General features: G+C 46.5%; 1 protein-coding gene across 1 annotated transcript in view; it reads right to left on the minus strand.

Moving 5' to 3' along the window:
• Positions 1 to 217: 217 nt before the first annotated feature.
• LOC308425454 (multidrug and toxin extrusion protein 2) overlaps positions 218 to 14,391 on the minus strand; it is a gene marked incomplete at both ends in the record, with an annotated part of 38,624 nt that continues 24,450 nt past the window's right edge. The window contains 9 exons of the mRNA XM_080922786.1: positions 218 to 453; positions 708 to 762; positions 1,916 to 2,010; positions 5,089 to 5,221; positions 6,345 to 6,414; positions 7,390 to 7,465; positions 8,166 to 8,274; positions 12,167 to 12,234; positions 13,109 to 13,222. Of these exons, the coding sequence (XP_080778912.1) occupies positions 218 to 453; positions 708 to 762; positions 1,916 to 2,010; positions 5,089 to 5,221; positions 6,345 to 6,414; positions 7,390 to 7,465; positions 8,166 to 8,274; positions 12,167 to 12,234; positions 13,109 to 13,222 (956 nt within the window). The remainder of the gene's footprint in view (positions 454 to 707; positions 763 to 1,915; positions 2,011 to 5,088; positions 5,222 to 6,344; positions 6,415 to 7,389; positions 7,466 to 8,165; positions 8,275 to 12,166; positions 12,235 to 13,108; positions 13,223 to 14,391) is intronic.

Raw genomic sequence — 14,391 nt, forward strand, 5'->3', positions numbered from 1 at the left:
CCCTAGTGCTGAGCGTCAAACAAGGGCCTTGCACACACTGGGCACACACACTGCCCCTTTTGTGACCTGCAGTACAACGGGGAGATAACGCAGTGTAAACAAGGGTGTGCTCACTGGCAGCCCTTCTACCTGAAGTTTAGAGTGTAGCAAGCTCACATCCATGGTCAGGACATGGCACACAGATATTACCAGTCCCCAGACTGGGGACAGTCCTATCTTAGCCACGGTCATTGAAAACTCGCACTACAATCCCTGCTATGAGGACAGCAATAGAAACAGTCAGAGCCATTCCGCGGTAGATAACCAGCTGTCTCCCCGTCAAGACCTCCCCGACGGTGGGCACTGTACCCTGGCTGTTTCCTTCTACCACCAGCTGGCCAGTCTGGCTCTCTGGTCTGATGATATCAGGCAATATCACCCCGCCAGTCACTTCTCTTTCCAAGATGGGCAGATCTGTTTGGAGAGAACAGTGGGACATTCACTTGGTCACTGTGGTATTAAAAAATGACCCTCAATCATCAGCACTTTTTACATAAACTTTATATGAAACACATTTAACAGGAGAGTTCACCGTTGTCATCTGGCAAATTACAGCGGAGAAAAATGTTATCGTCACAAGAGCAGGAGCTCGTAAACTCAACCTCTGCACAGACTGAGTTTCAGACGTCGTGAATCGGAACTAGAACTGTAAAGAGAGGGTCCAGTACCTGCTGGGGTGGGCATCATCTCCTTGTTGCTCTTTAGCCCGGCTCGAACCTGTGCCTAAAAACAAGGTCACATGGGTAAATAAGGTGGAGGTCAAGCCAAGACGTAGCTCCCTGTTTAAGCTTCAACTTAAGGCTAGTGCTGAAAGTCTATGTCAGAAACAGCCTTCCATGGCCATGAAAATGTCACATGACGTGTTAAGAGACGGTGCCGGGAAACGCTGCTTGTCGCCCAGCTGCACTGGCAACATTAATGGGAAAACGGAGGGTTCTACGTGTTTGCGCTTAGGTCTCTAGTGTCTCCAAATGCAAATAAAAGGACCAAGATCTAAAGGTAAATGGCATCAGCTAGTCTACTGACCAAGTCAATATCCTTTCCCCCCACCCTACAAGACTTGTTTATGTGTACGGGTGTTTTGCCTGCAAGTATGTCTGAAGGCCATGTGCACACAGTGCCCTTGGAGGCCAGAAGATGATTTTGGATCTCTTGGAACTGTGTTACACACTTTGTGAGCCACCTTGGGGGTGCTGGGAACCAAGCGGGGATTCTCTTGAAGCGCAGTCAGTTCTCTTAACCACTGCGCCCTCTCTCCAGCCCTCTAGTCCATGTTCCGTACGTTCTGTTCCCTCAACAAGTCAACATGAATTGAAGAAGCACAGAATCCATTACCATTAGGCAAAGCTCAGAATATCAGAAAAAGAAAGGGTGATGGCCAAACGCCCGAGCTCACCTCTGTCTCCTTAAGAGTCCTTCCTCTTGGCCACCACCCGTCTTACATTAGGCCTCACAACAATAAGTGCTCAGTCTCTGCCCACATGCTCATGTGGGTCACCAGCCCAGCCCAAGTATCCCACAAATCACAAATACTTAACACATGACTTCTTTGCAAAAACAGAACCAAATAAATACTTAATTGAAGCCTTAAAATGAGCAAATCAGCACAGACAAAACTTTTTACAGAAACACAAAAGTATTTTGAAGTCAACTCCTGCTTTCTTTGCTTTAAGCCGGGACCTGTGGTCAGAGGACACCAGCCAGCTCTAATTAAGAGGAACAATCTTCCTGTCTGTCTCCTTTACCCTCTGCATAGTGTGGACGGTGATGCACTGTCTCAAAACTGATGGGACTCTGCTTTATCACTTCGTCCTGAAAGACGCCTTGTCAACCACGCATTAAGTACTGATCAAGTGCTTGACACGAGGCCTGTTACCTGCTCTGCGACTCTGTTCCAGTTTGTCCTCAGGACGTAGGCTAGATAGGAGAGGGCTTGGAAGAAGACACAGACTATCAGTCCAGCCCAGAGGCCTGTGAATTCAAAATGAGAATCAGCAATCAATTCCATTCCCGTGATTATTAAAATTATTCCTCAATAGCTCAGAATCAACTCAGCAAGATTTCAATTAACTTCTCAAAAAATGTTGGATAAACATGGAGCAGAGAAGACTGAAGTCTGCCACTGATCTGTCAGAGACACTGAAGGGACAAGACGGCAACGAGGAACCACACAGGAAGTGGAAAGTGGTGGGAATGTGACAGGTGCTCTCTGGTCATCGTTGGTGGAAGCCTGCAGTGGACTCCGAATGAGTGAGAACGGAGGGTGAGGAACCAGCCTAGGGAAGGTCCAGGCCAGCAGTACAGACGGAGGCAGGAGGAGCCTGCTGCAGGGAGATGCCAGGGTGGGAGCCCATGGAGAGGCCAAGTAGGAAATGACAAGATAGGAAAAGGTGGTGGAGGACACGTAAGCCACAGGAGGAAACAGGAGTTACTATTTATCCATGGTAACTGGGACCCATAAAAAGGTTTCAGACTGCTGTATACATGAAAATGCCTGGAATTTTCAAAAGCTTGCTTTGAAGCTAGGCATGGTACCTCATACCTACCATCCTAGCTTTCGGGAGGCTGAAGCAGGAGGATAAAGGTTCAAGGCTATCCTGGGATTCACAGTAAGTTCCAGTCTGGGATACAGAGTGAAAGGGGTTGGGGGAGAAAAGAAGGGAAGGGAAGAAGGGCAGAGGGAGGAAAAAGAAGTATCTTGCTTGGAAGGCATTCCTCTAACTGTTACATGAAAAATATGGATACTTGGGGAATACAGAGATGGCTCAGGGATTGAGAGCACTTTCTGTTCTTGCAGAAGACCCAGGTTTGGTTTCCGGTACCCACATGGTGGTTCACAACTGTCTTTAACTCCAGTTCCAGGAGATTCAATGCTCTCTTTTGGCATCCACAGGCACCGTACACACATACACTCAGGTACACACCCATTAAATAAATAAGCCTTAAAATATATTGAGACTCTAAGAGAGCCCTATGAAAGAATATGTATGAGAATAAACTATTAAAGATTTTTTTAAAATTTGTATCAGTGGTTTGCCTGAATGTAAGTGTAATGTCCAGAAAAGACAGAAGATGGTGGTAAATCACTCTAGAGGTGGAGTTAAGGCAGCCACTGCAGAGCAAGCTTTGCAGAGTTGGGATGTGCTGTAAGTTGGGACCAAGTCTCCCAGTTTGTTTGTCAGCAGTTTCCTGAGATTGATTCTTGCATTTGTTCCTGCACAAACATTAAGCAGGAACTAGAGTGATCCTTACAGATGAGGTGTAGACAGCATGACAGTGTATACCCTTAACTGTCATGATTCCGTTCCTAGGAACTGGTCCTAAAGCAAGGTTCAGGAACATATTAGTGGTGCATGTGTGTTGGGTAATCCTCGCCCAGTGTTTTGTAATCAGGAGCCGTTCAAATGCTCACTCCCAGAGATGCAGTGCAGAGGAGCTATCCCCTCTGCCAGCTGTAATTTCATGCTTTGCAAAGAAAAAGGGAGAGGGGGAATAATGTTTGTTACATGATAAAAATGTGCTGGTTGGACACAGAGTAGGAGTGATTTTTCACACACATCACTGAAGTCTGGAAGTTCTCTAATTAGACTTTTAAAAACAGTTCTGAGGGGATCATGCATGGTAGGCAGCCCCAGCTCCAACTGCACTACTTTTGAGCATGAAATAAAATCCATTGTTACTAAAAGAAATATATAACAAGTGAAAACATAAATATATATATATATATATATACACAAAACACATTTACAACTTTTAAATTACTTTGCACAATTCTACAGACTCTGAACCTCAACAAAACATTTCCAAGGATGATAAAGTTTATTCATGTAGAAACAATAAAAGTCCAAACAGAAACAGAGACATCCTCAGAATCATAAACTTCTTTAAAATCCTAGGTTAAAACAGCGTCATAGAAGACTTCTACAAAAATAAGTAATTCTTATCTTACTTAGCTGCATTGGGGCATATGAAAAATTGAACCAATTTAATGAAGTAAGCAATGTGTGTAAATAGCATTAATATTATCTCTAATGAGGGCTGAGCCTACGTCTCCATGGCAGAACATTCACCTGGCTTGTGCAAGGCCAAAAGCTCAAGCATGCACACCCAACAAAAACACACATAAAAATAAAACTGTGGTAAATTGCAAAAGCCACATAAAACAGTAATATGAAAACCTAGCAGTTCAATTTGTATATCATAGGATGATTGTGAGGAAGACAATATCCCTACCTTCATGTTTGATTCAAAGTGAAAAAATTACACCAAAAAAAGCATTTGCCAAATCCTCAGACATTTTTGTTAAAAAGCTTCAGTGAAACAAATGCCACAGTCAACTTTTTAATATTTTAATTTATGATCTGTGTGTATGATTATATATGACTGTGCATATGACCATGTATATATATATATATATGTATACATATATAATTGTGTCTTTATGGTTATATATTTATGATTATGTATACACACCATGTATACATGGGCAGCATCAACCCCAGTGCATGCGTATGTGTGTATATGAGTGTGCAAGTGTTTATGTGTTTGTGATTATGTATGTATGCTTATGTGTATGATGGTGCACATATATATGATTTGTGTATGTATGTAATTGTATGTGGGTGTATGATGTGTGTATAAGCGTGTAGGTACACATGCAATGAGGTCAAAGGACATCTTTTAGGAGTTGGTTCTGACAGTGGATTCCAAGGATGGATTGAGGTGACGATTTAATGGCCGGCACTTTTACCCACTAAGCCACTTCACCAGCCTTCCATAGACTTTTCTTAAACATGACTTAGCCATAGGCACACCGCAGCCCCAAATTCATTGCACCCTTTAGTGTAGAAACACTAGGAGCACCGTGAAGTCATGTAAACCAGAATTCCACGGTTGCCACCAGGGCTCTTTGCTGCTGCAGCAGGCCTCAGGCAGGGATGCCTCCCTTTCCACAGAACGGCTCTCCAGGCAACTGCTTTACATCTCTCGTGATTTATTTCCTTGCAGCAGCGAGATCTGGCGTGAATTGCTAAGGGATCAAACACATACCTATGATCCCGAGTTTAGCAGCAAACATCAGCGACACTCCGATAGGAAAACCAAGGCCGTAGTAACCAATGGCATTCAGGACAGCGCCTGTCTTTTGTTTCCCTGTACCTCTCAGGACCCCGCCACAGGTGCCCTGCAGGGAGGAAACCAGCAGCATTGTAGTCAGGCACCTGCGCATCACAGTACAGCGCTGCTGCCCCATAGACCAAGCTGCCCCCCAAAGCAGACATCACAGTCGAGAGAAAGGAAAACATCCTGCTTCCCAAACTACTGAGAAAGGGCACACAGCAGCTTTTGTTAAAGAACTATCAGGTCGAAGGCTTGATGCTGTGATCCTGACACCATGTAGACACCTGGGAAGAGAGAACCTCAACTGAGGAATTGAATCTATCACATTGGCCTGTGGGCATGTCTGTGGGGACATTGTCTTGATCAGTGACTGATGTGGGAGGGACCAGCCCACCGTGGGCAGCGTCAACCCCAGGCAGGTGGTTTCAGTTCCTACCTCTGGGCTCTGCCTTAAGATCCAGCCTTGGCTTCCTTAAATGGACTGTCATTGAGGATGTGTAAGTCAAATAAACCCTTTCCTCCCCAAGTTGCTTTTGGCTGTAGATTCTGTCACAGCAACAGAGAGACAACTAGGACAGGTGACATTGTTTAAATTTCTGACTATCTCAACTGCTTACAGTTATTTCACAAAGTCACATATTGTCTGAACAGTTGAAGGCTTCAGTAACGGCCCCCTCAGCAGGAAATGTGGGAGTAGCTGGAGACTGAGGGTGGGGGCCTCCACCACTATAGCTACCACCGCCATGCTCACTACCCCGTCTGCAGAGTGATGTGGAGGGAGTGGAGGGAAGCCCACAGGAAAAGAAGCCAAATGACAATGACCTAAAAGTCAGGCAACAGAGAATACTGAATTGTTCATACTAAGAATAAGTATCCAAGGATGGTTCTGGAGTGTATGTAGCCAAAGGGTCTTAAAACACCCACAGGTCCGGAGAAGATGAGCCCAGAGAGAGACATTCTGGTGGTCAGCATTAGCTCATCATTACTGGCCTGCCTGGAAGTGTACAGCTGCCACCAAGCCACTGGGTCACCACATCAGTGAAGGGGTTCAGTGTAGAGAAGAGGGGGAGAACCAGGAGGACCCTAGACCTTCACTCCAAACATTAAATCCCAGACATGCGATTTTCAGATAAACAAGCTGGGAACATTTTCTACACATGCCAGAGTGAAAATTGCCGCATACTTACTGCAAGGGCATCAAACAGATGAAATGGAGCAAAAATGGGCATCACTTGACTCACGAGGGAAATTATCTCCCTGTTACAGGAGCAAGGACAGTAGTCAGTGACTTCAGTACATCTGGGTCAGCAAGATGGCTCAGCTGGCAAAGGTGCTGTCAGCTGAGCCTAATGAGCTGAGTTCTACCCCCAGGATTCACATAGTGAAAGGAAAGAATCGACTCCTATAGGTTGTGTGCTGACCTCCCTCTATACATACACACACACATGCACATATACATACATACACATATACACACACACATATACACACATACACACACAGATACATACATAGACACACATAGACACATACAAAAATACATACATACATACATGCATGCATACATACATACACATATCACTACATAATTTTTTTTAAAATTACAAGCCTAGCATACATTTTTTTTGCAAATTACGTATATGATAAAATCATACTAATTCAAATTTCACTAATAGAATTTCTGACACTATGCAGATATTTTCTTCTTTAATAAAAAGTATTTAAAGACAGTCTCGCTTAGTTGTCCAAACTTGCCTTGAATTTATCTTCCTGTCCCTACTGCCGGATAACTGCAGTTTTGGCAGGTCTGGGCCACTAGGCCTGATAACAGACAATTTCTTATACTTAAATAACTATGCAACTATTGTTACAGAAAATACAATAAAAGTGAAGGTTGAGTCTGTGATTTTTGCAAACATGGCCTCAATGAAGAGTTGGCTACCACAGACTGCCCGGGCCCACCACGTGCCTGTCTCAGAATAAGACTAACCCAAGTGCTGTCTCCTGTTTCTCAAAGCAAAATTATACTCAGAGCTGAGGAGTGCAGTGGATACTGGAAGAGTGGGGTGAATTTGCCTGGTTTTGCACCATTCAAACTTGTTTCTCCACTGTGCCTGCCTCCCCTCCTGGCTGTGGTGCTACAAGCTTTCGTGTTGAGGGAAAGGCAATGCCCCCTCGCCAGCAGAAGCATTCAGGGAGGAAAGCATCAGAGCTACCTGGATGACTACCTACTTGTCAGTGGTGAAGATGTAGGCAACCACGTCCTTCAAGGCAGCGAGCAGAATCCCCACCAGGAGCGCACAGACCCCTGGGAAATGCAGAAGGAGTCACAGGAAGCAACAGTTTTCCAGTACGTGACATTTCTCGGGAGATTTTTGTCAGTTAGTCAAGAAATGCAAAAATGCAGCTGGGCTCAGGGACACGCACCTGCAGTCCCGGGTGTGTGGGAAGTTGGGGCAGAAGGATTGCTTAACCAGCCTGGGCAACGTGGTTAAACCCTGTCTCAAAATCAGTGCTACAGCATGCATACTCACTCTTTTTTACTGTCTATGAAAAAGCCAACTAAGATCTGCTGTTTTCTATCCCTTTAAGGGAGTCTGTCATCCACAGCTGGACCCTTGGGAACATGAGGATTCCATTAAGAATGTTTTTGTCTCTCTAATACTCAGGGTGAAATTTCATTCCCAGCACAGAAGCAAGGTGACTGACTCATGAGGGCCCTGCTGCCAGGCGTGGGACAGGTGCTTTTTCAAAGGGCCTGGCCTCCTTTTTCCACTTCTTGGTCTCTTACCACGAATTCCCCCTTCAAGACAACCTAACATTGAGCAGAGCTTGGAAGCTGAGAGCAGATTTCACCAGATAGCCAGACCTGGAGGTACCTTGATCTTTAGTCTGTGAGTAATAAACGTAGTTCTTAACAACTTTACCCATCTCAGATACTCTGTTGTGGAAACGCAGACTCAAGATATCACACCAAGTTCAGTAAGGACATCAGGGATGTTGCTCACCAGCACACAGAAGAACAGTGGTACAGGAACGCCGGGCCTGGTCAGCATTCCCTGCCCCCAGAGCATTGCCCACTCGGACACTGGCAGCCACACCAAAGCCAAAGGGCACCTGGGGATTAGCAATCATAAGTCACAGTTAAAAAAAGGAAAGGAAAGGAAATCTGCATGTTAATGCAGTAGGACCCTACTACATGGGGATTTCAGACAGACTTCACAATCTAGGTTCTAGAGATGGTTCTTACTACCTCCAAGCTGTGAGTCTAGAAACAGATGGCTCAGCTGTCTTGAAACCAGATTTTCTCACTGGTAAAGAGCCTTGGTGCACCCCCTCCCTCCACTAAGCCTCAGTCCAGGCAAGGCAGAGTAGGGCTAGACTTGGCTAGGGGTAGGGCTTCCTTTAATGGTAAGGTACAGATAAACACCATCACAACTTTGTTTAAAATACATTCTACAAGGTCAGACTTAAGTTAATATACAATGGATAAATAATTTCTAAAAACTGCGCAAACTTTGTAAAAAGCACTTAGAACTTTTCCTGCAGGACTCATGAAGATGGGTGAAATCAGATTCCATAATTTCACTGACAGTGGGACAGATGGAATAGAACTGTCAACTCAACGAGGTCCAGATCCACCTGGGAGACCTGGTTCTGGGCATGCCTGGAGGGTTATGTTGCTTAGATTGAAGTGAAAAGATCTGCCCACTGTGGGCGGCAGCATTCTTTAGACTGGGTTCCTAGACTGTATCAAAGGGAGAGTGCTAAGGTGGCCACCACACCTTTCATCCCAGCACTTGGGAGGCAGAGGCAGGCAGATCTCTCGGAGTTGGAAGCCAGCTTAGTCTACATGGAAAGTTCCAAGCCAGCCCAGACAATGTAAGACCTGTCACAAAAATAATGAAGGGAAGGTGGGCAGGAGGGAAGGAGAGGAGTTAAGTATACACATTCATCACGTTATACTCCTCCACTGTAATGTGACCAGCTGCCTCAAGCTTCTTCTGTTTGTGACTTCCCTGCTGTGATGGACTGTGACCTGAAGCTATAACCAAAAGAAATCCTTTCTCCCATAGGTTGCTTTCAGTGGGGTCTCCCATCACAGCAACAGGAGTGGGAAGTGGACATCCAGTCAATGGGAATGCTCTCTTCAAGTACCAAGGTTTGTTTGATTCTAATTTGTTTGATTCTAATTATGAACCAATGTCTCTGGGATTCTTAAACAAACTGTCAGCCAATTGTCAGCATCATCTAAATTACCATCCCACAACCCAGTGTGGCCAGTGGCCTCTCCTGGGAGCCCTGACAGCAAACAGCTCCTGTGTGGGCTACCTCTGCTTTGATAATTCACACAGCAGCTTTCAGATCTCATCTCTACCAGGAGCACTGTCTCCCGACAGCTGTCTAGTTTCTCATATATTAAAGAATAACTTGAGCTGATAAAATTATGTATCTTAAAATTATGAACTTAAAAATGGGGCGGGATAAATGGCTCAGCAGGTGAGGGGTGCTTGCTGCACAAACATGAGGACCTGAGTTCAAATCCCCAGAAGCCATGTAAAAAGCTCATTATGACCACCGAAGCCTGTAACCTCAGCACAGCACAAGCAGGGAAGGGGACGGGAGGGTCATCGCGGCTGGATGGCCACCAGCCTAGCTCCAGGTTTAATGAGAGGCTTTGTCTCGGGATGAGAGAAATAGAGTATCATACATGACACGCTGCCCTGGCCTTCATGTGTATGTGCCTGCACATAGATCATCCAACACACACACACACACACACACACACACACACACACACAATTTTAAATAGGTCTGGCTACATGTAGGACTTATATGCCCAAAGTCAACATAATCATTTTTCAGCTGGAGAAAAATGAGGAATAGGAAAAGGGCCACCAGGAAACACTGTCCGATACAAGAGATACGTGCTGTCACAGGTGAGATTCAAAACATAAGAAAGCCTCAGGCAAAATGGAAGAAAATATTTATAAACACACATTGGGTATTTTAAAAAGCAGAGGAGTGACTGCCTCGTGTGGCTCCCTCTTCCCCCTAAATACAACCAGTCGAGTGTGCACCTCACACCTCTGTCACTCTGAGGTAGTAGAGTATGCTCCTGCGTGCCTCAGTCACTGAGCAAGGGTACCTGGCATTGGCTAGGACAGCTGGTGCCAGCATTACACCCTGGAACAGTGAGAAGCCACAGACCAGCATTCACACAGAAGAAGGCTGGACCACACTCAATCCCTGCCCCCCTCCTCCACCTCCTCCCCCACCTCCTCCTCCCCCTTCTCCTCCTCCTCCCTCCCCCTCCCCCCCCTCCCCCACCTTCTCCTCCTCCTCCTCAGCGGCAGCAGCACCCTAAGATTGGAAGCCCAGGCACTGAGGCCAGAGCACAGCATGGAGAGGTGCTGCCCAGGCAGAGGCAGGTAAGGGTTGGGAGGAAGAAGCGCAGGCGGGCGCCCTGCTGCCCAGAAGCCAGCCCTTCCTTCATTGCACTGCGGGGTGGGTTGGGCTGGAGTAAGGAGGCTGCGCCGCTGAAATGAGCATGTTCCAGGTTTGCACTGGGCTCTCAGGGGCCATTCCCAGGAGAAAATCCAAACAGAAGAACAGGAATGTTCTTCCCTTTTCCTTCCTTCTTCCCTTCCTTTCTACCTCCCTCCATCTTCTCTCCTTCCAGTCCTGCCTTCTGCATACCAGGTCTGCTCATACACAGCCTTCTTTTGCATTCCAAGATGAGCAACACTTCCTTTTCTTTTCATGTAGCCCACACTCTGTCCGCTGCTAACAATTTCAGGTATTCAGGTGTCATAAGGGTTCCTCCAACTGAGCTACACTCATGCCCTCATTGCTATGATTAAAAGGGGGACAGGTTCCAAAATGGCTCATAATCCTTTTGCCCAGATGGCCTCTGTGATCTTTTTGAAACAACCAGAGTACCTTGTGCCAGGTGTGGGACAGGAAACGTCTAAAACCACCAGAAGCTAAAAGGCACTATGTGGCAGCACAGCTGTGTCTGTGCTGATCTGTGTCTTGTTCTGCATTCTGCAGCCACACTCTGCCTCCCCCCACCCCCGCCCACACACACACACCCTGTCTATTCTCTTCTTTCTTCCTTGGCCACCTCCTAGTTCCTCACATGACTGACTCCAGCACCCTCCTCCTGCTTCCCCAGGCCCACACACCTCTTTCCCTGAGAGCAAATGGGCCTGCCCACTGCGCCACCCTCCCTCCACCCTTTCTCTTAGCAACTCCTGCAGCAGCAACAAGTAGTATCCTAGCACAGAGCCCCCTGTTCAGGTTCCACAGTGGGCTGCCAACGCTGGGCTTCCCAGGCTAGCTGCTCTCATCCAGTTCAGTCAGCTTAAACTAGGAAACAAAAAAGTTCCCCCAGCTCCCCCACTTGAAAGGTTTGATGCATCTCAGACCTGTTCTGTGCTTTTTGTTTGTTTGTTGTGTTTTGTTTTATGTTTTGAGACAGGGTTGCTCTGTGTATGTAACAGCTCTGGCTGTCCTGGATTTGCTTTGTAGACCAGGCTAGCCTCAAACTCACAGAGATCTGCCTGCCTCTGTCTCCCAAGTGCTTGGATTAATGGCATACACCACCGTTGGGTCCTTGTTTGCTTTTTACTAACTTGTCATACACAGGTGAGATTCTCGGATGCTCTTTCTTTTTCTCTGTCTCCTGACCAGGCCACAGGCCAGATGAGGAGAGAAGCTGATCCCTCACACGCAAACCCAAGTCCCAGCAGCAGCTCCACGCTGGTTAACTGAATACACCAAGCTTCCTGCTGTTTGACACAAAGGGCCTCATGCACGGTGGCTACAGTTTCCTCTCGGTTTTATGTACCAAGTTTGAATCACAGAGAATTAGGTGAGGAGCCCCATGCCACACAATGGGAGACATGGTCAGGACCCAGGTCTCCTTCCTCCTCCTTCCCACCTCTGCTAAATGTGGTCCACGGGTTTTCTACAAAGAAGGAACAAAGTGTCCTCGTGCTCTTACCATGTAGGCGACAGAAGCCAGTTCATAGATGACGGCCTGGGCTCCCAGTTCTGTCACATTAACAAGGCCTGAAACAGCAACTCAGACAATACAAGTCAGACAGGAGACCCAGGAGCCATTTTCTTTATGAAACTAGAATATATATATATATATATATATATATATATATATATATATATATATATATTCTCTCTGTGTCTCTGTCTCTCTCTCTCTCTGTGTTTGTGTGTGTGTGCGCGCACAAACATGCACGCACACATGCATGCACAACTGTGTCATGCCCCCAGCTTCTAGCCCATATTTCATTTAAGAGAAACCAAGAATAGCCCAGATGCCAAAACCCTAGACACATATTGTTGGCAAGTTGCTAAGACTCTCAGGCACAGCAGGTGAAGCACTCACTCTACAAACTCCTGCTCCGTCAGGGAAGACACCCTGAGGACCAAAGTCAGGTAAGGTGAGGCTCCTGGGTGGCAGGGGTCTCGAGAGTCAGGTGGTAGGAAGGGGAGCAGGGCAGCTTTGGAAATAACTGAAGCAAGGGGTGTCTACAGATCACTGACAGTCTGAACTATAAACATTTCCAGAAAGAAGACCGGAAGAATTACAGGTCCGGCAGAAATGCGGCTCACAGCTAACACACAGCCAAACTCAGGTGGAAGCCTGGCGAAGCCAGCAACCACACAGGGTGGTCAGAGAGTCAGGACAGCTGGGCCTTCCCATCTCATGAGCCTCGATTTCCGTGTTCACAAAGCACAGGAGGACATAGCAGAGGGAGAGCCATGCCACCCTCTGCATGCGTGTTCATGCCTCTACTGCAAGCCCCTACGAGTGCCCCGAGTACCCCGAAGAGCACCAGAGAACAGAAGTAGAGCTCCCATTTCTGGGAAGCCTCTGTGCTGTGGCTGCCCAGGCTGCCTGCAGATCCCCCTGGTACAGACAGACCTGCAAGGAAGGTCCCAATCTCGAAGGTCCACCACTCGATGCACACCATGAACATGCTCGGGATGGCCAGGCGGGTGTAGGAGCTCCACTCCTGGAAGCATTCCCATGTCCACCCTGGAGAACAGGCAAGAAAGTAGGTGTGTGTGCTGTGTAACAACCACCGCCTCTCACACAGAGACAAAGGTGCCTGCTCCCCAGCAGGATACAGGGATGTCAGGGAAGCTTGGGAGGGAAGGAACCAAACTGGCCACGTGAGAGCCTGTCTCCAAAGCCAAACGTATAAACAAACACCCAGGGTGAGTTCTCAGCAGCATCTTAACAGGCTGATTATAGGCAGCACCCCTCCCCCACAGCAAAGATGGCAGAAAATAGCAAAGACCACACATGCAAAGAAGTGGAAATCTTATGTATGGTTACTGGGAACATACAAAAGAACAGATTCCTCTAGAAATGAAATGAATGATGGAAAAAGAAGAAGAAGAAGAAGAAGAAGAAGAAGAAGAAGAAGAGGAAGAGGAAGAGGAAGAGGAAGGAGAAGGAGAAGGAGAAGGAGAAGGAGAAGAAGAAGAAGAAGAAGAAGAAGAAGAAGAAGAAGAAGAAGAAGAAGAGGAAGAAGAAGAAGAAGAAGAAGAAGAAGAAGAAGAAGAAGAAGAAGAAGAAGAAGAAGAAGAGGAAAAAGAAGAAGAAGAAGAGAAAGAAGAAGAAGAAGAAGAAGAAGAAGAAGAAGAAGAGGAAAAAGAAGAAGAAGAAGAGGAAGAAGAAGAAGAAGAAGAAGAAGAGAAAGAAGAAGAAGAAGAAGAAGAAGAAGAAGAAGAAGAAGAAGAAGAAGAAGAAGAAGAAGAGGAAGAAGAAGAAGAAGAAGAAGAGGAAGAGGAAAAAGAAGAAGAAGAAGAAGAAGAAGAAGAAGAAGAGAAAGAAGAGGAAGAAGAAGAAGAGGAAGAAGAAGAAGAAGAAGACACCTCTGGGGACATCAAGTGAACATGGTATAACAAGATAAATAATAATAATAAGACTATCACAGACCCTCATATCAAGTTGGACTAAGAGAAAAGGGTCACAAGAGCAAGCAAAGAGTCAGGGACACCTCCCCCCACACACACACACTACCACCATCAGGAGGCCCACAAGAACACCAAGCTCACAACCATACACACATGCAGAGGACCTAGGTCAGACCCATACAGTGACCAGACTGTTGCTTCAGTGTCTGTGAGCCCCTACGAGCCCTACTTTGTTGATTCTGTGCGTCCTGTTCTTGTGGGGCTTTTGACTCCTCTGACTCC

The sequence above is a fragment of the Micromys minutus genome (assembly GCF_963924665.1).
Source record: "Micromys minutus genome assembly, chromosome: 10".
NCBI classification, from domain to species: domain Eukaryota; kingdom Metazoa; phylum Chordata; class Mammalia; order Rodentia; family Muridae; genus Micromys; species Micromys minutus.